Raw genomic sequence first — 22,530 nt, 5'->3', positions numbered from 1 at the left:
ATTCTTTTTCCAAGAGGCAACCTTGTAAATATTATCTGGGAGTGAGTAAAGAAGGGAGGAAGAGGAAGGAGAGAGAATGCAAGCAGGCAATGACAGAAAAGAAAGAGACTCACAAAACAGGGGCCTAAGACAAACCCAAAGCTCCGGAGACAAAGGGAAAAGCATGGTGACCAAATGAGGAAGAACAAAGTGTCCAAAGACACTGCTCATACAAATGAAACTAATTTGTTTTCTCTCACTTAAAAAATATCCAAAGAGTGTATTTTATCATATTCTCCCCCTCCTACTTCCATACTATAAAAGCTGGCAGAGAACAGAATGTGTTGATGAGAATGAACTATGTCCTGAAGCGAATAGACAGGACCCACATCCACTTTACGCCTCTTCCAAAGTGTTTCCAACTCACAGCCCCAGCTCCTGTCCTCCAGGCACTGCTGCCTACTTGTATGATGGGCACTGGGTTACCGGCCAGTCCTGCATGGGCACATGAGGTCATGTCTTTCAAGCAAATATTTGCACAAGAAACATGATGTCATGTCTTTCAAGCAATTAATTGCACAAGAATATGTTTGCTTTCAAAACCAAATTCTGCCATAAAAAAAAATCTATTAGAGCTAATAAATGAGTTCAGTAAGGTTGCAGGATACAAGGTCAACGTACAAAAATCTGGTGTATTTCTACACACTAGAAAGGAACAATCTGAAAAGAAAACAATTCCAATTACAATAGCCTCAAAAAGAATATACTACTTACGGATATATTTAACAAAAGAGGTATAAGATTTATACAGTGAAAACTACAAAACATTGTTGAAAGAAATTTAAAAAGACTTAAGTAATCCATTCATCGATTAGAAGACTTAATATTATAAGATGTCAATATTTTCCAATGTTATCTCCAGATTCATTCAACACAATCACTATCAAAACCCCAGCTGTTATTGTTGCAGAAATTGACAAGCCAATCCTAAAGTTCATACAGAAATACAAGGGACCTAGAGCAGCCAAAACTTACTACAACAATCAAGAATTTGGGGTACTGGCCTAAGGACAGACAGATAAATCTTATACATCTATAGTCAGTTGATTTTCAGCAAAGGTGCCAAGACACTGCAATGGTCAAAGAAGTCTTTCCAACAAATGGTACGGGAACAACTTGGACATCCACACGTAAAGGAGGGAAGCTGGATCCTCACCTCACACAGACAAAAACCAACTCAAAGTGGACTAGAGCCCTAAATGTAAGACCTAAAACTATAAAACTCCTAGAAGAGAACATCACGGAAAATTTTCATGAACTTGGACGAGGCAATGGTATCTTGTTTGACACCAAAATCCCAGGCAACATTAAGAAAATTAGATAAATTAGACTATCAAAATTAAGAAACATCTGTGCATCAAAGGATACTAGCAAGGGAGTGAAAAGACAACCCACAGAATGGGAGAAAATATCTGCAAATAACACGTCTGGTAAGAATCTAGCACTCAGAATATATAAAGAACTCCTGCAACTCAACAACAACAAAAAAGACAAAAAACCCAGTCAAAAAATGGGCAAAGCATCTAAATAGATGTTTCCCCAGAGAAGATATACAAATGGCCAATAAGTACTTGAATGGAGGCTCACCATCCTTAGTCATCAGCGAATGTGAACCCAAACCGCAACAAGGTACCACTTCACACCCACTAGAACGGCTGCTATCACGAAACGGAAAGTGACAAATGGCAAGAGTGTGAAGGTACTGGTGGGAACGTAAAATGACAGCCAGCTCTGAAGTTTGGCAGTCTTTCAACAAGTTGAACATAGAATTATCAGTGTGACCCAGCAACATGCCCGTGAGAACTAAAAGCACGTTGTCATTCACACCGGTGTGCAACTATTCATGGTGGTATCATTCACGATAGCCAGAGCAGAAGCAACCCAAGTGTCCATCAATTGAGGAATGCATAAAATATGGGATTTCCATACCACAGAACGTCACTTGGCCATAAAAAGGAACGAGGTACTGATTCACGCTATGACGCCCATGAACCCGGAGAACATCATGTTAAGTATTGCATTGTTCCACTTACAGGAAATGTCCAGAATAAGCAAGTCTGTGGTGATGAGGTGTGGAGAGGAGTGGAAGAGGGGAGGGGAGTGCCTGGCTGCTGATGGGTATGAAGTTTCTTTCCAGGGGCGATGAAAATGTTCTAGAATTAGTGGTGATGGTTCGACAACTCTGAATCATACTGGATGATATACTTTAAAAGGGTGAATTATATGGTATGTGAATTATATGTAAATAACAACAATTCTGGCCTATTTGGTCTTGCCAAATAGTAATAAAGTTTTACTGTGCCTGCAGTGGCCCGCCCCACTGTCCTCCAAGCTCTGGCCCCAGATGTTCAGTCTGATCCCCACTCTGCCCCCTTTATTGAAGCCCCAGTCCCCTCAGCTCCTTGTCTTTGTTCCCATTGCCCTCTGCTTCCCTTGGCTCCCCCCACATCCGAACCCTCCCTCCAGAGCTGCAAGCCAGTGGAGCTATATTCCATCTAAAATCAAACTGTCTGCAGATGGGTTCACAGTGGGGTTTTTGTTCTTGATTTTTAACTGAATTAGTTACCAAGAGGAGATTTCACACAAACATCCACATTCCAATGATGGCAGATTCTGCTGGCTGCCTATCTAAGGCCGTGCTCCACTTGTCCCAGGTAAAGGAAGCGGGTTTTGTTCTGGTATCTGCTCAGGGCAAGTGGCCGGGGCCACTCCAGGGATGAAGCGCGTCATCCCACTTACCTTTGCAGAAACCGGTCAAAGGTGGCTAATGGAGTAGTCAGGGCTCTTAGCCATAGGCAACAAAACAGACTCTGGCTGTCTAAGCAGAAAATAGTTTTAAGATGTCTCAGAAGCCAACTGACCAGGAAGCTGATGAAGTTTTAGCTCTAGGGCCCTGCACCTGCATACCCTGTGAGCACCTAGGCATTTATATATGCACATTTCTGGACAATATCCTAGAGATCTAGGAGAAAGAGAACTGAACCTCTCGATGTCCAGAATTTTGGTATGATTCCTCTACTCATTCTAAATAAATGTTCACTTTCATATTTAATTTTTCACGTGATAAATAAGATGATCCAGATGTCAGAATTACAGACAAGGATTTTAAAGCAACCATTGTAACTATGCTCAAGGTGGTAAAGGAAAATATACTCATATTGAACAAACAAAAAAGAAATCTCAGCACAGAAACAGAAATAAAAACAAAAAACAGAACAAAACAAAAAAAGAACTAAATGGAAATTTCAAAACTAAAAATTCAAATGTTTGATAGGAGGTTGGAAAAGTGAGTCTCCTGGATTTCACTCTGGAGGATAGCAGTCATGAAGCTGAAAATCCTTCTGACATAGCCAGGGGTTCAAAGGACACTGGATAGTCAGAAGACACAGCAAGTGCCCTCTAAAGCAGCAGTCCCCAACCTTTCTGGCACCAGGGATCGGTGTCCCTATGAGAATCTAATGCCTGATGACTTGAGGTGGAGCTGAGGCAGTGATGCTAGTGCTGGGGAACGGCTGCAAATCCAGATGAAGCTTTACTTGCTAGCCCACCGCTCACCTCCTGCTGTGTGGCCCAGTTCCTAACAGGCCACAGACCAGTCCCTGTTAGTAGTGAGAAGGGTGACATGTGAGCCAAGCCAGAACCCTTACATGGCTGACCTGTTGGACATACTACAGAACTACCTACCTGTGGACTCCTTGTCACATGAGATGGTACATTTCTCTTATTTGGGTATTTGTTATTTATAGTCAAAATACATCCTGACTAAAATATGGCTTGTCTTGAAAGTAGAGAGATCGATCTGATGGTGCCGGCCTTGCAGGCACTTGGGACAGGGCAGAGCTCTCTAGTTACCGATCTCGCTAGGTCCCCACAGGCAACTGTTTGTAGTCCCTGCCCTACACACACTTAGAGAGATTCCCAACTCCTGCCTCCCCACCCCAACCCCATCTAGCTAGAAGTAACTCCCCCTCCTTGAGAGTTGCACAGTTCTGTCACGGTCTCTCTTCTCTCTCTTACTGTAACTACACAGTCATCACCTCCCACTAGGCCATCAGTTTTCTGAAGGCGAGCGCTCTGCCTTATTCATCCCTGAATCTCCCTCTGCCATCGAGCAAGGTGTTGGTGCTAGAATACCGGAGTCACTCAACATACGTTTGCTGAATAAATGAATAAACATGGCCTGCAGTGAAGAACTTCAGTATACCCCTTTCAGGATACCCCACCCTCCAAGCTCACCAAGGAGCTTTTAATAGGTGATGTGGGTTGCTTCTCAATCAGGAAAATAATGCCCACCATACTGCAATACTCTGGCAAACCCGGTGGCTCAGCCCTCAGCCCCACTCACTTGGAGTACGCCTGTAACAGTGAGCCCTGAAGCCAGGGTCTCAGGCCACGTCAGAGACCCTGGGCCTCCTCAGCTGTCCCCTTGCTCAGGAAGCATGATGGGATGACACCCTTCCTGGCGTGGTCTAAGAAAGACTGCTGGTCACCACACACTCCAAGAAAGGATGGATGTTTACACACACACAAATCTCCCCTGTTTACAAAAGAGAAAGGCCAGGCAACTTGAAAACATACACACCAATCACAGATCCAAGTGGGAGGGAAGGCAGCTCCTGGGTTCTACCCCAGAGGGCTGTGTTCCCGTGGAGGACAAGGATGCTCAGAGCACTTCAACTGGTTGACAAATCCCAAGAACTTCCTTTTGTATCAATCTTGGATCTAATTTAACCTTATAAATGTTTCCTGAACTGGAGATTGATTTTCAGCTCCAGCTTTTGGTACTTTCTCTCTAGGCGCCTGGCTCTGGGTTCAGAACTTGGCTTTTTTTTTAAAAAAAATCACGGTAAAAAAACACATAACACAAAATTTGCCATCTTAACCATTTTTGAGTGTACTGTTCTGTAAAGTACATTCACACTGTTCTGCTGCCATCACCACCACCATCTCCAGAAATCTGTCATCTTCCCGTCCTCCACCCCCTTGTTCCTGGTAACCACCATTCTACTTCCTGTTCCTATGACTCTGACTACTCTGGGGACTTCATATAAGTGGAATCACACAGAATATGTCCTTTTGTGACCAGCTTATTTCACTGAGCATAATGTCCTTAGGTTCACCCATGTTGCAGCCTGCATCAGGATGTCCTTCCTCTGTAAGGCTGACATTCCACTGTATGTGTATATACATTTTGTAACCCAGTCATCCATCAGGGGATACTTGAGTTGCTTCCACTTTTTGGTCATTGTAATGCTACCATAAACACAGCAGCACAGGTATCTGTTCAAATCCCTGCTTTCAGTTCTTTAGTAGACTCGGCCTTGGACTTTCCCCAAGTCAGTTTAGGTCCCACCCTGGGCCTCGGATTCTAGGCCAGCCTCCATTCCAGCGGGAGGGAGAGATGATAGCAGGCTGGGCTCTCACGTGATGCCTGCAAACTCTCTGCAGCGGATGGGGCAGAGCCCAGTGACTGGTTGCCCAGAGCAGGTTCCTGGCTCTCCTAATGGTGGGCGAATCAAGGACAGTGTGGCAAGAAGCAAGGAAGAGTGGGACGTCCACTCTGCGTGTGCAGGAGGTGACACATACCAGTGCCTGGGGAGAAGAGCAGGACAAAGGAGGCCTCTGTCCCTCCAAAGGGCAGGCATGCCGCAGACGTGGCCCCGAGGCTGGAGAAAGGGCAGCCCTGGCTGCAGGGTCAGAGGTTATGAAAAGGGACTGAATGCCGAGACTGGTTCTACTCACAATACCTCAGTTACAGGAGTCCTAGGCGTGGGGGTAGGGGCAGGGAAAGGGGCAGGAGTCTGGAATGCTCTAGTTTGACAGCTGGCCCCCAGCTGCACCAACTCCTGAAGGAAGGGAGGCACAGGAGCAGAAATTCAAAGGGCTGGTGCGGCGTCTCTAACCTCAGCCCTCAGAGCTGTGTCTTTAGTGCTTCAGTGGGGGTGGAGGATAGTAGACTATGGGTAGTGGGTAAGGGTGGGGTTCTGGACACCCTTGAACCCCTCTCACTGTCTGCCAAAAGCAACTTTCAACTGGTTACATGATGTTTTGGTACCACAGTGCCTGGGCTCGGGCACCAAGTGATGGCAGCCTGGGAAAGGCACAGCCACTAAAGAGAAAATTAATTGCTTCTGTGAACTCTGAACTTCTTAAAGTGTAAAGACGACATAAACACAATCCTTCAAAATCAGGACCCACATACAGACTCCAGGCTCTCACACCAGCCCAGACCAAACTGAGGGGCTCCGGTGATGCTGAGGAGCCAAGGAAGGCTGCTGGTGGGGGCACCACGTCAGGACCCCAGCCACTCTAGCTCAAGGAGCTCCTCCAACTTGATGTACATGTTCAGGAAGAGCTGTCCCCTTAAATCCAGAGGAGCTGCCTTCCAGACTGTTCTGGGGCCCCAAGAGTCCATGAGGTCAGCCTGGACTTGGCCACAATGACATCAATCTGAGGCCAGATCAAGGTGCCACAGAGCCTGCTGGCTTAGCTTCTTACTAACGCTGGAGCCAGGGCCAGAGATGGCCCGATGTCTCCATGTCCCTGTGACAAAACGTCCCTACTGGTACCTCTCCCTCATGCCCAGTTCCAGGGGCACTGAGAGCTGTGAACTACACGGATCCTTGAGCTTGGGTGCTCAGGGCACAAGTCTGCACCCAGCACCACAGTACTGACCGGACTGATGTAAGAGCCCATCCACACTGAGATCCCACAGGAGACTGAAGGCTCCTGAAGAAGTTTCTGGAGGCCACGTCAGCAGCTGGGAGAAGAAAAAAAAAGGTTAGCTGGGTCGTTCCTGTGAAGCAACAGTAGTAAACTTTATCGCTCCACATTAAATAAATCTCATTTAGTCCCCACACGTCCACCTCCACTGTCACTGCCTTTTCTATAGAGGAGGAAGTCAAGCTCAGATGCCTCAAGCAACTTCCGCAGGGTCACGCAGCTTGTAAGTCGCAAAGCCAAGATTCAATCCCGGTTTTTGTGACTTAAAACCTCCTGTCCTGTCTACCTCCCTGTGTAGGAATCTTGTGCCTCTGCCCCTTATTCATTGGAGTCACCGCTGTGCTCTCTAGGGCATGGGCCAGTGTAAGGAAGAGAAAGAGCTCGAAAGTCAGCTGGAAAATGACAGGCCAGCCACTCTCTGTGGTCCTCCATCATTTCCAGGCCAGTGCCTCAATTTACAATCATCTGAGACTGCCATCTCTGGAGGAGTGTTTGCTACTGAGCACAGATCCTCAAACAACCTGGGACAGTGGTGGCAGCAGGGGTGGGGCCTGGGAGGCAAATCATCCACCTGACTCAGATTCCCTGGGATCCTTACTTAAAGGCTACTTGAGTCTGAGGATCACAAACTGGGGATTTGGGATGTGAGAATGTATGACATGCAGATGAGCAATGAGACAGCATCCTCCCCAGCAGTGCTACCCAGTTTGGGGACACAGAGACCAGGCCATGCTGGCATGATCTCACCCTCCTAGGAGTGCTGAGAAAGGGACACTGTGGTAGACACCCCAGGCACAGACGCTTTGGGACAGAGGCTCTTATCCCCAGGGGCTGAGGCCCTGAGCTGAGTCTCTCTGGGCACTGACCTTGGAGGGAGTGACTGCCTCAGCCAAGGTCACACAAGTGCAGCCTTTACCTGATAACTGGCAGATGCTGGGGTCCAACGGCCTGGACACCTTGGCTCTACTGTGACAACTCCACAGGGTCATTAAGTTCCAGAGCCCCGCAGGACTGGCCATGACCTCTCTTGCCCTGGTTTGCCTCTGTGGTCCTGCTGTCCTCCTATCTTCACAAGAGTGGCTGTGTAGCCCTCTGCCCCAGCCTATCAGACACTGCGTCCCAGAGTCTGTTGGCTTCCCAGGATCTGATCCAAGACTCCAGAACCCTGCCTCCTCCTCTCTTCGTAACTTTTCCTAACTTCTTCATAGCGAAACACTCAGTCATTTCCCAACGAGAATACAAATTCATCCACTTCCCTGGCAAGGCTAAGCTGGCAGGGGCACACTGGGGCTCAGTGACAAGCTTACAGAATTTGTGAGCACTGAGGCCACTTAGGCCCCTGTGAGTGGGAGCATGGCGGGCAGCAGGACCTAGTCCCTATGGGACTGCAGGATGTCCTTTCCTAAGAAACAACTAAACGAGGGCTGAAGAGGTCTGCCTTGCTCATCCATCTCCAGCTCTCAGAGTGAACCCCAGGTGTACACATGACCCTGCTCACCCAGCTGCCTTTGACTGGATGTGGGGTCATCTAACTCCTCTTAGGCTAGTCAGACCCTGCAAAGGCCTGTAGTGTGACCACTTGAGCAGCCACGTGGCCAGTGGACTGGCATGCTGCCCCTTCTCCTCCAGAGACGAATACACGGAGCAGTCTCACCCACATGCTCCACGGCCAAGCACACCCCTTTCACTGATGAGGCGTCAGCCATAGGGGGAGGAGAATCTTTGTGTCTCCTTCCAGAAGATGCCCAGGCCCTGGTCAGAGCTGTGGGGGTACCGTAAAGACAAGGTAGGTCATAGAATTTCCTCCTTTAACCTTTGTAGGAAACTGAAGCACAGGGCTTACACTAGGAAACTCGTCCAAGGTCATACAGCATGAAGTGGCAGAGCTAGACCTATACCTAGTCTGTCTGGCCTCAGGGCGTATCCTCTGCTCTAAGGCCCCTCTCGGGGTGACAGAGGTGGGAGAAGAGAGGGCTGGGCTGGCTTAGTGCTCCCAGGGCCTGCTGACAGGGAAGGCATTCCATGCTATGTCAGGGTCACACAAGGACCCTCTGTGGGTGAGGTCTCTGACAGTCTCTTTGTGCCTCCCAATGCCCGATTGTGTGTTTTGTTATATACAGTGCAAGGAACCGAGAGAGGCCGCACTGCCTGGGGGCAGAGAAGAATGGCCGGACTGTCTTGTTACTGGCCCGCCATTTCCACTGAGCTTTGGGGAGGGGAAGAGACAACAGCCACACACAACGGAGCCAAGGATGTCTTTTTCCTCTGGGGCAGGGAGGGGCAATGGGAAGGACCCCATAGAGAAGGAGCCAGAGAGCTCTTTCTGGAAAGCAGCCAGTCTACCTAGGCCTAGGGCCGAGTTCCTTGCACAATCCACCCTGGCATGGTGGCTCTGATTTACAGCTGGGGTCCAGGTTCCAACTGGCAGGAATGAGATCAGCTGGACATAATGGCCTGCCTCCCGAGGCAGGGCTGGGCTCGGGTGGGGCCAAGGCCAGTACCTTCGGGCCTTGCATTCAGAGCCCAACAGCTGGTTCCTGAGCCACCCTGCTGGTTTCTCACTGTCTCTCTCAGCTCAAAGGTTTCAAGCCTGGAGCAGAATGCATGTCCCCCCAAGGCAATGTGCCAGCAGCAACCAGCAGGGAAGGAAGGGGCAGACTGAACAGCTGTTCTAGGCTTTTCCAGCTGACCCACAACTCCACGGAGGGAAGCAAATGCTCCAGTGCCTGAGTACCGCCAGCTTGAAATGCATGAAGGCCTCTAGGGCACTGCAGGGCTACAGGCCCTGAGCCAGGCCCTGTGACCTGGAATAGAGATGAGTTTGGACACCCGGAAGCACCTGTGGAGTACCAGGGACCAAACCACAGAGAGGACTTCTGGTGGCACTGGCACACGCTCAGGGGTGGGGTAGGGTGCAGTAAGGCCACAGGCCAGTCCCTGTACCACCCTCCTCTTGCCTCAGCTGGAACAATTAATCCAGAAGCAGCCAAGGCCAGAAGAAGAAAAGGGCCAGCCCCTCCCACCTGCGGCACTGCTAGGCTACAAGGCTCTCGTCCCCTGGCAGCTGGCCAGAGGCCCTCACCTGGAACAGCCACTGGAGCAAGGGCACTGGGCAGGTGGGCGCATGCAGGTAGAGGTTGCTCAGGAGACCGCTGCGCAGGAAGGAGAGCTGCCGGTCCAGCGGGGAGCTGCAAGGCAGAGGGGCGATTAGGGGCCTCTGCCAGTAGCCTCCCCAAGCACACCTGTCTTGGTAAAACGGGCGGGGGGAGGTGTTTCCTATTCCAGTGTTACCAGGACAGTAAATCACATCAGTCATTACTATGGACAAAAATGCCTGCAGAGTTCTTGACACAAGGAGCTGTTAAGGACAACACACTCGTGTCACAGTCATCATCAGAATCACCTGCTCCCCATGAGAACATCTCACAGGGTTTTACACACACGACTCGATGGTACATTTTGTCCTGTCCAAAGGTCAGAGGGGACACTGAAGTGTTTATCAGGTTGAACAGAGGATCTGATAAATGATGGGACAGCCCACAGCCACCTCACTCAGCCAGCCCACGGCCATGAGCGCCAGTGTCAGGGCTCTGATTACCTAGGGCTTTTTTGCCTCATCCTGTGTTTTTCCAAAACAAAGGAGACACCTCAGAAGATAGGGAAATAACAGAAAGGGACTCAAGGTGAGGATATTTTAAGAAAGGAAATCATAAATGAAGTGCCACAGAGGACTCGAGAGAGCACGTAAGTGGCTGTGGCCTGAGAGTCCAAGGGTACCAGCGCCCAGGGTCCCCATATGTCTATGGCCAAGGCCCGGGATTCCACTTGCGACAGGATCCCGCCAGGCCTGTCCCTTCTAACAGCTCTCAACACCCAACTGCTGGTGTGGCGGGGAGCCGGCCTTAAGTCCACTGGTGCCCTGGTCGATATTGGGGACCTCATGACCCCAGCTCCCTGTGAACCAGGACACGTGAAGTATCCCAAGCAAGGTGGTGTGTGTGGGGTGGGGCTTGGAAGCCCTCTGGGAGGGTCGTCTGGGAGGGTCGTCTGGGAGGGTCGTCTGGGAGGGTCAGCTGGGCTTCCTCCTCTCCTCAGGGAGGCTGGATCTGGGAGAGGACCTTTGTACTCTCCACATTTTGTGACTGGCCCCTTGATCTCTTTCTAGATGTCCTAAAGGCAATTAATATGGATTCCGGGAAATGAAAAAGTAATTCCATGTTTGTTCTTTTTAATGGCCAAATCCACACAAAGAACATTTCAGACAGATTTTGAAGTCATGACTCCAGATAGAAATTTCCTCAGTCAGCCCAACCTCTTCTTCTTAAAAAGGACATATTTTAATCTGCCAGGAACAGAATGCTCCAAAACAAAGATTCTCCTCTGAGCCAAGTTGCTGTCTCCTTGAGTATGTCCAGGCAATTTACAAATTGTATATTTTTGATCGAAATCATTTAGGTTCAGAGCAGAAAGCGGCTTTATTCCTGCATTTGTGAAGCTAACTGCTCTAAAACAGACCTTGCTGTGTACAGAAAAAATACATGTCCCCCAGTACTGCTGGCACACTCTGCTCTGCTCACGGGCTGGGTCACACTGACACTTTCACACACTGACCCTGTGATGCACGTGTGCTTCAAGCATGGCACCCCCAATGCTGGCAATACCATGTCTGGAGGACTTCATACATTGGCAAGACCCCATCAGGGCCGTGTGGCAAGGAGGCTGGAGCTCTGGGGACTCTGAAGAGACTGTGGCATTCTGCTGGGGCCACCTCGCTAGTTTCTCAGTAGGGACCTGATTGCACAAGCCAGTTGGCTCCAACACATTTCCAGCTGCCGCTCCAAGGGAGAGACACCCCTCGGTTCGCAGCATCTCCCTTCTGCTACGCCCGCCTCCGGGTGCAGTTTCTGCCACAGAAACAATCAGGCTGCCTTCAAGTTCATGGCTGCCAAGTTAGGTTTAGTCTTAAAGACCAGCAGCAAGACGGCAGGAAAAGTGGCCCAGCTGTGCTCTGGAGCAAGTGGCTTTCAGGAAATAAGTGCTGAGGGCTGGATATGATAGAGGACCGTCCTGCACAGGCCACAAAGGCTGCTTCACCTTGGGGACCCACAAGCCTCCAGCCTTCGGTGGATGGGACAAGGCCAATGGCATGAGTAACTTCCAGCTTGGTGGGAGGGCCTCTCTGTAGACACTGCCCTGATCTGAAGAGGAGGGAGAGTTCCCCCAGTAGGGAAGGCAGGAAGAAAAGGGAAGGGCAGGAAGTGTGTGCACTGGAAACTCAAAACCCTTGGTTACAGAATCAACTGTGGTTAGAACAAGGACGCTGAGTCCAATTGGGTGCCCTTGCCTGCAGCTAAGCCAACACTAGGGTCAGGAGATATGCCGAGAATGTCAGAAAACCCTGGAGTGAGAAGAGGAGGGGGTGGAGCCTCTGTCAAGGTAGATGCCACGGCAGGCTTTGCTGAGCATGAAGCCCCAGCTGTCAACTCTGGGGATTGCAGGGAGGGAGCTTCTCACTGGGACACAAAGCAGCCACAGTCGGAAAAGTGCTAATCCCCAGCCTCCATGGCAGGGACCAAGGGCCCCGGGAACAGAGGGAAGGAAGGGAGGAAATCAACCAAAAATGGGAATAGCACAAAACAAGGGGATAGCACAAAACAAGCGGATAGCACAGAGGGGCTCGGCCCGGATTGGCATGTGGGTGCCGGGGCAGAGTGCCGACCTCTGCTTTGACTTTCCGTTCCCAATAAGGCCTCACCAAGAGTCTTCTAGCCTCTCCCTCCTCACCCATCTCCCGGCAGCAGTCCCAGAGGGCAAGTGTCTCAGTGCCTCTGGAATCCCAAGCGATGGCAGAGGGATAAACACCAGTGCAACTATTCATACAGTATCAGTTTCTGCGCCCTTGCCAAGTTCCTCAAATGAAAGCTCAAAGGCCTCAGGAGAATAGAAATGGTAAAGCTCAGAGCGAGCCCGTATGCCCCTATATTCTTCTTTTGTTCCTTTGTTGAAATGAAGCAGCACCACTAGGTCAGAAGCAGGGACTCCAGTGACGACCCTCTGGCTCTGTATTTCCAGGGCAGTTGCAGCCAGCCAGTGGTGGATTTATCTCACAGGCTTCGCCCAGACATGCCATGAAGAGGAGGAGGTCGAGGCAAGGCCAGGTGGGGCCTCAGGGAGACCAATGCCTAGCAGCAACACTGGCATCCCAGCGGCACTCACACCCATGCTCTGCTGCCGAAGGAGCACACCAGACTCCCCGAACACGCGCGGACACCACACCACAGAACAAATGTGGTCTAGGAGCCCTCACGTGGGCTGTAGGGCTGGGAGTGCCACGAATGATTAATTTAGCAGGCGCCCTCTTCCCTGGAGCCTCTCCTGCCTCCTGGCCTCTGGTAGGCGTCTCCCAAAGCTTTTCCACTCGGATTGGATTCCCTTTTGAACTGTTGTCAAGGGAGGAGAAAAAAGTTCAGCCCTGGTACCAACTGTGTCAAAAAGGCATGTGACTTTGGTCCCAGGAAACCGACCTGAGGTCACATATCCAGCTGGGTGATTAAAGAGAGGGGATGGTCGGCCATCTTCAAACCCAGAGCTGCGGGCTCTGGGGTGAAGCGCCCCAGCCCAGACACCCACGCAGGATGGGTCCCAGAGGGCCGCCCACGCTGACACTGCCATCTGAGACACCACACTTGCTTACTCTGTGCCAAGATTTCCCACAGTGAACAGTGGGGAGAAAGAAAATATCCCTCATCACAGAGAGGAGAGAAGTGAACCTATTTCCAGAAGTGATTTTTAAAAGTGATAATCACTTTTTCCCCTCAAATACTAAAACTGATACATGTTTATTACAGAAAGTTTGGAAAACATAGGAGTATAAGAAAAAAATTAAAGTACCTGTCATCTTACAAAATGTTAACTTTTTGTTTGGCAAACAATGCAACCACATTGCTTTTTTGAGAAATCAAATGATCTTTTATTTTATTCTTCTCCATTTTCATGCTTCCGGGTGAACACAACGGAATAATTATTAAAGGACTAGTATTTCCCACTCTCGGGTCTGAACTTGAAGTCCTTGGCAAAAACAGGAAATAAAAGATGACCCCAAGCCTAAATGGTGCCCTTCAGGAAGTGGCCCTTAACCACTGTACAGCAAGAGCCCCTAACCTGACCAAGTATAGGGTGGCCACCCCTCCAGAAAGCCCTTTGGATTTGAGGCACTGCAACGTCCCCACTGAGCTCCATCAGCATGTGTGAGTGGGGAGGACCTGAATTCTGCCCTCCTGGGAAGCGAGCCGGCCACCTGGCCCCATCTGGCAGGGGTGCTCTGATCTCAGGTCACTGCTCCACAGGCCATCTCATCTGTCAAACACTTCCTGTCCCATCCAGCCTGGGACAGAACTCCTGGTACAAACCGTGAGGCCAAGGCTGCTCAGGAAGACATGTCCTTTCTCCCATCCTTCCCCTTCTACCAGCCTGTTCTTGGACTCTCCCTTCTTCAGCTTCACTCTTTCTCTCCTCCTCCTTTCTCTCCTCTTCCCCTCTTCTCATCATCTTTTCATTTTGGCAGAGTGAACCTTTACCATTATCCATAGGCTCAGGCCTAATCACGTCACATCACGCCCAGGAATACATTCCAGACGCCCAGACAGACTTTCATGCACAATGATATTCTCTACCGCGCTGTTATAACAGGGAGTGTAGGGAATAACCTACATGTCAAGAAAAACGAGGACACTGGTTACATGTGTTGGGCACCAATGAAATTCAATATTATTTCTCCAGGGACCTTACACTAACTTCAGTGCTCGGGCCTTATTTAGATCCGGATTTGAACAACATGTAAAAAACATCTGTAAGACAATCAAGTAAATCTGAACACTAATACTAACGATACTAAAAAATTACTACATTTTTCAGGTGCAATAATGGTGTTGAAGTTATACCTAAAGACCACTACTTTAGAGACACACATTGAAGTATGCATAGATTAAATGACATATATCTGGAGTTTTCTTAAAAATAACCTTAAGGGGACAATGCCAGTGGCCAGGGGTAGATATTAAACAAGATGGGCTCTGAGTTGACAACTGTTGAAGCTGAGTGATGGGCATGATGGGTGCATCACACTGTTCTCTCTACCTCTATGTATGCTGGAAACTTTCTATGATAAAGTTTTAAAGGAAACACATCACAATGTTATCCTTCTGCTATAAAATAAGGTGGATTTAGAATTAATGAAATAGACATATGAAAGTCCTGAATAGCTGGAAAACAAAACAAGACTCCTGGGTTCAAGTCCTAACGTGGGCGAAGAGGTCACAGAAGCATCCCGACCTCTGTGCTCCCCTGGGCTGGCCTCTGCTCCTGCCCTCGCCGACCTGCACAAGCACCCCGAACACAGCCACTGTGCTGAATCCTGTGGGTTTTCTCTCTCTCTGTCTTATTCTCAGATGGATAACGTCACAATTACAATGATAAAATTTTCTTTAAACTCCTCATAAGCAACATAGTCTGTGGTTATATGAAAATAATTGTGAATTTACTTCCCAAGAGAAGAGAAATGAGCTGTCCTAATGTTATACAGAGTGTGCTCATGGCTGGCGACAAACTTTTCAGTGTCACACAGTGTCTTGAAAGAGCAGATGGAAGTGACGATGACGTGCTCGGGAAAACTGCTGGATGGCCCAGAAAGCGGGCCCAGTGTTGATGAAGACATAACCCCAAAGGCATGTAGGATGAATGTGACTGAAGATGTCCCATGAAACTAGGGTGTGGGGGAGGAAAAGGCAGTATGAATACGTAAATACACAGTCTAATGTTTGCTAAAATGTCAAACTTTTTAAAGTAAACTTTTTGAAACTTTTAAAAGATGTATATAAATTAGTAAATTAAATACCCTAAGTAGCCATGTGTGACTAGTTCATCTACATCCCTAAAAGCTGACATACCCAAATGGGCCGAAACACAGCTTTGGACATCCCCCTCTGGGGTGTCCTGATCACTGGGCTTTGTGAAGAAAGGACTCGCCTACACGTACCTGAGGAACAGCCCTTCCAGGTGGTTACGTGGCTTCAGGCGTGAACAGTCTAGGACACAAGGCAGGGGGCAATGCCTGGGCAGAAACACGGTCTCTCCTGGATGTACTGAGGGGAGGACCTGCAGAGACACGGAGAACCTCTCCACCAGCTTCCTGGAAAAGCAGGGGTGGGGAGCCAGGCATCAGCAGGGGTAGAGGTCCCCGACCCACAGGCTGCAGACCAGGTACTGGTCTGTGGTCTGTTAGGAACCAGGCTGCACAACAGGAAGTAAGCAGTGGGAGAGCGAGTGAGGCTTCATCTGTTTTTGCATCCACTCCCCAGCACTAGCATCTCCACCTCAGCTCCGCTTCAGGTCATCAGGCATTAGATTCTCATAGGAGCACTGGTCCTTGGTGCCAGAAAGGTTGGGGACCGCTGAACAGGGCCACCTAGTCTGCAGCTAGGGCCTGGGGGGACAAGACCACGGGGGACAGCGCCACCTGCTGATGGAGGAAGAGCCCACAAGATGCAGACTAAGGAGCCCTTCCCCTCCCTCCCTGTCATATACCCCTCCTTGCCCTCGGGCCCTCACGCCAGGAGCCAGACGTCCTGGTGGCAATGCAGCTCCACCCAGCTCTCATTAGTCCTAACTTTTGCTGAGTGCCCACGACGTGCCAGGTGCTGGAGGGTGAGTCAGGCATAAGCTGCATCCAAACGCTCCAGTGCCCTTCAGCAGGTGGACATGCCACAGAGCCACTGAGAGGTTGGCCAGGGTCAGGAGGGCCTGGCCATGAAGGAGCCAGCTTCCTCCTATGGGCAGCTGTCCTCCAGCTCCATGACCAGGAGGCCTCTACAGAGGGCTGCTACAGTGCAGCCTGCCTGCCAGTCTGAATGAGGTCAGAGCTGGGCCCACTGACGGGGCAGGAGTGGGGGAGCCATCCACCCACGTCCTGGGGCCGTATACACAGACATGTGCATACATGTTTGCAGACACATGCATCTGACACATCCACTAGATCGAGGGTTAGCCTGGGGGACCAGGACTTGGGGGAGAGGGAGAAAGAGGTATTTCCTGTCTACACCACACGACTGAGTCTTACTGGCCTTTGTGGTAACATAAGGACAGTTAACAGTGGCAACAGCAACTAACTAAACCAGCTCCCTGCTGCATCCCCTCTCTTCCCCAGAGGACAGGCTACACCCAGAATCCTGCCCGGGCCTGGACAGCGAACTCCAAGGGGGTCCAGTGCTTGGGCTCCCATTAGGGCCTGGGACACATGCAGCTGGCAAAGGAGCTGTAGCAGCGAGGTGGTGGCCAGCTGCTAGCCAGGTGAACTCTGTCTCACTTTCTGCCAGGTGACCCAAAGTCACCTTGAGGATGAAGTGGCATAATGAAGGGGGTGGCGCTGGGGAGATTCTGATCCTGCAGGCTTTGGGAAACAGCCTGGGAAAACCACCACACAGATGGCAAAACAAATTTCTGTTTTGTTAATTTATTTGCCGTTTTTGAGTATCTATGGCTTCCAATGTCGCTTTTACAATTTAAAAAATTTAAAATTAGTAAAAGTCTGTCAGAATTAGGCTCACAGGTTCTTAGCCCTGTGAGCTAACCACTGTTCAAAGGGACTTTTGTGATATTCAACACAACGTCTGTGCATTACTCAGAGTTCTAAGACAACTCTCGCACATCTAATTGAGTACTTCCTGTGCAGCCCAGAATCAAGAATAAAGGGTACTATTGTCGTTTAAATACCACCCCCTGAACCCCAGGACACACATAGGTCTTTTCACTTGAAAAAATAGAGGATGTAGGACGTCATCCATTCAAGATGACAGCCAATTCTTAGAGCGTGAATAGATGGTCCGCTTGGGACACTCAGGGTCCTTTCCAAGGGGCAAGTGTGGCAGTTACAGGACTCTTGGCCACAGTCGATTTGTCTGCCGGATATGGCTAGCCCCCAGCCTCAGCTCACTGCCTCCAGACCCACTCCTCCCTGTTCCCCGCCCCACTCAGGGAAGGAAGAGGCTGCCGGCTTTGTGTATCAGTGAGTCATTTTCTTTGAAGCAGGTAGTCAAACCCTTCCATCAAAGTGATCCCATATCAAAACTACCACCTCAAAGTGGCTGTTGTCACAAAGGCTTTCTCAAAGTCCTGCTTGAAAATGTCACGTGCCCAGAAATTTATTGGCGATTTCAAAGCCTGAAATCCCTCCTGTCTTCAGCTGGTGGCCCAGATGACCCCTCTCTGAGAGGATTTCCAAACATCTGAGCCATGACCCCCACAGTCCTGCGTGTACTCAGCAGGAAGGCAAAGAGCTAGAATAACTATCTAACCACAGAGATTTTTTAAAAGTTTTAAATGATTCAGTTCCAAGGCTATCTATCCAGTGAATGGGGAACCTGGACACGAAATCCACAAGCCCCAACACAGAGAAAAGTGCTTTCCTCACCTATGACACCACCAAGGCCTTTGGCCCAAAACTGCTGGCTCCATTCAGACCCCATGCTCGGCACGTCTCTCCTTGGCAGCACCGTGTGGCCACACAGCACCCTCCCATGGGTCTCTGAGCAGGGTCCTGTCTGATCGCTCAGATTTGCACAGTGAGAACCAACCAGTACCAGGCAGGAGGCAGGGCCCCGAATCTGGGCCAGGTCTGCGGTGACGCCTGCTGCTTCTTTAAATGGGGTTTGACGGTGGCACGGGTGTGCTTGTTCACTGATGTGTCGGCCTTGGGAAGTCCATATGCTTCACTCAGTGTCCCTGCCACCAAGCTAACTTGGAGAGTATCTCAACCTTCACCAGTCACTGTGTGGACCAACACTGACTGACAGCACTGAGACTCACGGAAAAGCAAAGCCTGGACAGGCGGGAGATCCAGGTGTTGACCAGCCTGCCCCCGGTCACAGGACTAAGGTGGCTGCCCTTCTGAGCACAGAGCTTCCAGGTGAGGGAGGGAAAGAGTGAGGCAAGAAAGAAGGAAAAGACAGACAGACAGGAAGACCTGTCCCAACTCAGCTCTCCTGCACCTCGTACTGCCCTGTTCTCCTGGGAACCTATGTAGTCACATGCACCCCAAGGCATCTACCACAGAGGCTCCTGTCAGGGTCAATGTGACCTGTATATTGAACCCTTGGCTCTGCCTCTCCTCTCAATATCCCCTCCCCAGGCACTCTCACCCAATTCTGTGGCTTTAAATGTCATCTGTACATAGGGACTCCCAAGCTCACTTCTCTAGATAAGGCATCCAGCTGCCTCCTCCATCCCGCCCCAGGATCCCCCAAGTGAGCACTCACCCCACTCCGAGTCCTTGGTTTGCCCACTTGCTCAGGCCCCTTGGACTCTTGTCTTTCTCCCAAACCCTCCCTCCCATCCAGGTCCTCAGTCATTCACATCGGCTCTACCCTGAATATATGACCAGAACTTGCCCACTCACCACCCACCCTCACTTCTCCCGATTACTGCCCCGGCCTCCTTTGCCCTTGGTCCCCTTCTCCCACCCCACGCCCTCAGTCCCTCAACACAGTGGCAGAGAGTTCTGCTCCAGTGAATGGCTGCAGCTTACACAGAGGAAAAGCTCCAGCATGGAGACCCGCAGCCTCCCTAACCTCCTCTACCCAACCTGTTCCCCCATGGCTTCCTACCTGTGCTCGGGTGTGAGAGGCACATCCTCCTTCTCGAGATCCAAGGAGTCAAAAGTGGGACAGTCCTGCGGAAACAGTTCTTCTTGCTCCTGCTCCAGGGCCTGCTGCCTTTGGGGAGATGAGAGCCGACACAGACATGGGTCAGTGCTGTTCCCACAGGTGCCCAGCCCTGCTACTGGGCTGCAGAAACCCCCAGGAAAACGGCGAGATCTGGGAAGGAGGGATCCGGCAGCCTCACTGCCCTCGCCTTGCAAACTTCGATTTGGGGGAGGACCACGCTGCAGGCACTGCGTTGTCTCCGAATGAGCAGAGGACAGTGCCCACCATGCACCTTCGGCATGCCCCGTTTGTTCCCCTTTTAACACAGTGAGGCCTGGGCCTAGCCCTTGTGCTCCGCCCGGGGCCCAGCGCACTGACCAGGAGGGGTCTTGTGCCATGGCTGCCTCTTGGCCCAGATGGCGACCCTCCATCTCCTGCTCACCCCTTACTCTCCAGTCACCCTGCCACCCTCCCATATCTTCCTATCCTCTGAGGTTCAAGGACAAAGACATCTCTGGGGAGCCCTTTCCTATCCCCAGGTTAAGCTAAGTGCTGCTATTCTAGGTGCCTCCATGGTACAACCCCGAAATCACTAGGTCACACTGCAGGTGAGCACAGCTGCATGGTCATCTCTATCCCCAGCATGGGGTGGGGGGGGCGGAGAGAAACTGCCCCCCCACCACCACCCCGCAATGCTAAAGAGCTGGTGTCTCCAACACCTCTGCCTCGCCTAGGGGTCTTCTGATTTGATTGGAGGAGACTTTGGCCTTTAGAAACTAACTTCTTCATGAGACAAGGATCTTTGTACCACCAGGGACATGGCAGACGTGAAACGGACTGTGCTCCAGGGCTGCCACCCAGTGGGGCAGCAGGATATGGTGTGCCTCTGTCCTGGCAGCAGGCAGGGCCAGTGCCTGCTCCACGCTCTCCAAAACATGATGGGAGCTGAGAGACCACCCCTCCCCCAAATCTGCAGGAGGTGGGCAGCAGAAAGCCAAGGCAGAGAGGATCTGGGATGTGGGCCCTGTAGGTGGTGAGGGTCTGTGGAACTCTGCCTTGGCCATATAGCCCTTTGACCTGGTTGCTTTATCCTCAGGCATGTGCTGTACATCTTGGAGGATAATCCCCGTGAAATTACTGCCAACCCCACAGAAAGAAATACCCCAGGGTGTCCTTTCCCACACTCACCTCTTCTCCTGCACTAAGTAATCTAAGCTGTTGATGTAGCTTCCTGAGCCCCAGGAGGTGACCTGGAGAAACAGGACATGGGAAAGGGGAAGAAAGAAAAAGACAAAGAGGGAGAAACAGAATGAAACTGAATCTAAATTAAGCCTTTTGTTTATTGTTTACTTTTCTGAATAGGCAATACCTTAGTGTGACTGCAAAATCAAAAAGCACAAAGCCTTATGGCAAAATGTGTCCCCTCCCTCCAGGTGTGCTTTCAGAGGTATTCTGTGCACAGACAAGCAAACAGTAAGATATCACAGACCCCCTTAACACAGAGTGGGGCATATTGCACACCCTGTCTGCACTTTGCCCTTGGCCTTGAGGGTCAAGTGCTACAGAGACAGCTTTTTTAAAAAAACATTTTCAGGGTGCCCTGGTGTGACTGGAACATCATTTATTAGCTCCCTTGTGGTGGGCATTTTGGCAACCCACAATCTCGGGCTATCTGACAGCGGAGGCACGTGTCTTACGCATGTCCCCACTGTCTACCCATAACAGCAGCTTACACCCCACGGGGAGCTCATTACAAACCATAGTCAGCAGAGCCTCTGTGCCTGAGCAGCCAGGCCTTTCCCTCCCCTCCCCCCCATCCCAAGTCCATCCTTCCCCAGGGCCATCATCCCAATCTCAACTGTGAAAGCCTTGAAAGGCCCAGCAGGAGGGGGCATCAGATTTAGAACCACCCCCAAATCATCTCTTGGCAGGAGCTGGGAGTGGAAATAAATAGGTGGGCACACAGACTTGGGGTCAAGGGGGCCGCAGGGAGCTGAGGGGTGTGTCTCGAGCAAGAGTGGCCAAGAAGGGGTGGCCCAGGACTTATGGGGGAGCGGTGGTAAGGAGAGGTGGCTATGGCTCACCTTGGAGCAGGCATCACCCCTTGGGGTAGCAGTCTGTTGTCTCGGGACCCCTGTGTTCCACAGCAGCTCCTCCAGCGAGGCCAGGTTCCCCTTGGGGTCTGCGTCTTGGGGATCCTGCTCCAAGTCTGTAGGCTGCCAGCAGTCCAGCTTCCTCGGGCCCTGAGGCCCCACTGTGCTCACCCACCTATGGGCTAGGGGACCCCTGCTGGCCTGCGGTGCCCGAGGGTTCAGGAACTCGACGGGTGGTGGGCTCCAGTCGGTGGGGAACATGTCAGTGGCCTGCACCTTGGGCTTCTTCGGTGACTTGGAAGTTGGAGCTGAGGTGGGAGTGCAGAGGCGCCGGCCATGCTGGAGCAGCCCCTGGCCCAGAGGATGGTCAAAGCCTCTGTGCTTCAGGCCAGGGATGACGGTGGGGACAGTGGCAGCTGCTTGGACCTCTGTGAACAGGATGAGTACTGTAGGGTCCCCACCTGCCCATCACCACCCCACCACTGCGCCAGCTGAGTAAGGAGAGGGGACAACTTGGGAATGCTATGAGCAGGACTCCAGGGCATCCTCGGCCATGGGTTTTCCACTCCCTCACGGCCCCACACCTCAGGAGGGCTCTACCTGTGCAGATGAGACAAACCTACCTTCTCTCTGAGGAAGGGCTAGCACAGTCTTCTGGAGCCTGGACATCTGTGAACTGCTGGATGTTCTGTCCTGGAAGGAACTGTCTGTTAGGTGAGGGAAGGTGAGCCTCCAGAAGGTAGGTCATGCCTGGAGCCAAAGATTCCCAGAGAGGAGGGGCCCAGCCACCGGAGCCCACAGGGCACCCCTCCAATCCACTGGGGGACTGAGCATGTGCACCACAAAGATCTAGCTGCCGAGGTGACGGAGGCTTGATATAACCTCTCCTTTCAAGGACTAACATGTACGGAACTCAAGAATCCCATCACAAACTAACAACCAGAGGAGCACACAGTGAAAAAGGAAGCTGCTACATTTCA

At 51.0% G+C, this 22,530-nt stretch overlaps 1 protein-coding gene across 1 annotated transcript in view; it reads right to left on the bottom strand.

Annotated features, from left to right (window-relative positions):
- FAM178B (family with sequence similarity 178 member B) overlaps positions 1-22,219 on the bottom strand; it is a 70,686-nt gene extending 48,467 nt beyond the window's left edge. Inside the window, exons 1-7 of the mRNA XM_011382026.1 lie at positions 22,174-22,219; positions 21,542-21,978; positions 20,646-20,707; positions 19,419-19,526; positions 15,797-15,949; positions 9,845-9,950; positions 6,715-6,799 (exon numbers count right to left, since the gene is read on the bottom strand). Coding sequence (XP_011380328.1) covers positions 6,715-6,799; positions 9,845-9,950; positions 15,797-15,949; positions 19,419-19,526; positions 20,646-20,707; positions 21,542-21,978; positions 22,174-22,219 — 997 coding nt within the window. The remainder of the gene's footprint in view (positions 1-6,714; positions 6,800-9,844; positions 9,951-15,796; positions 15,950-19,418; positions 19,527-20,645; positions 20,708-21,541; positions 21,979-22,173) is intronic.
- Between the last annotated feature and the right edge of the window lie 311 nt (positions 22,220-22,530).

The sequence above is a fragment of the Pteropus vampyrus genome, unplaced genomic scaffold (assembly GCF_000151845.1).
Source record: "Pteropus vampyrus isolate Shadow unplaced genomic scaffold, Pvam_2.0 Scaffold461, whole genome shotgun sequence".
NCBI classification, from domain to species: domain Eukaryota; kingdom Metazoa; phylum Chordata; class Mammalia; order Chiroptera; family Pteropodidae; genus Pteropus; species Pteropus vampyrus.
This window is presented reverse-complemented; position numbering and strand designations above follow the sequence as displayed.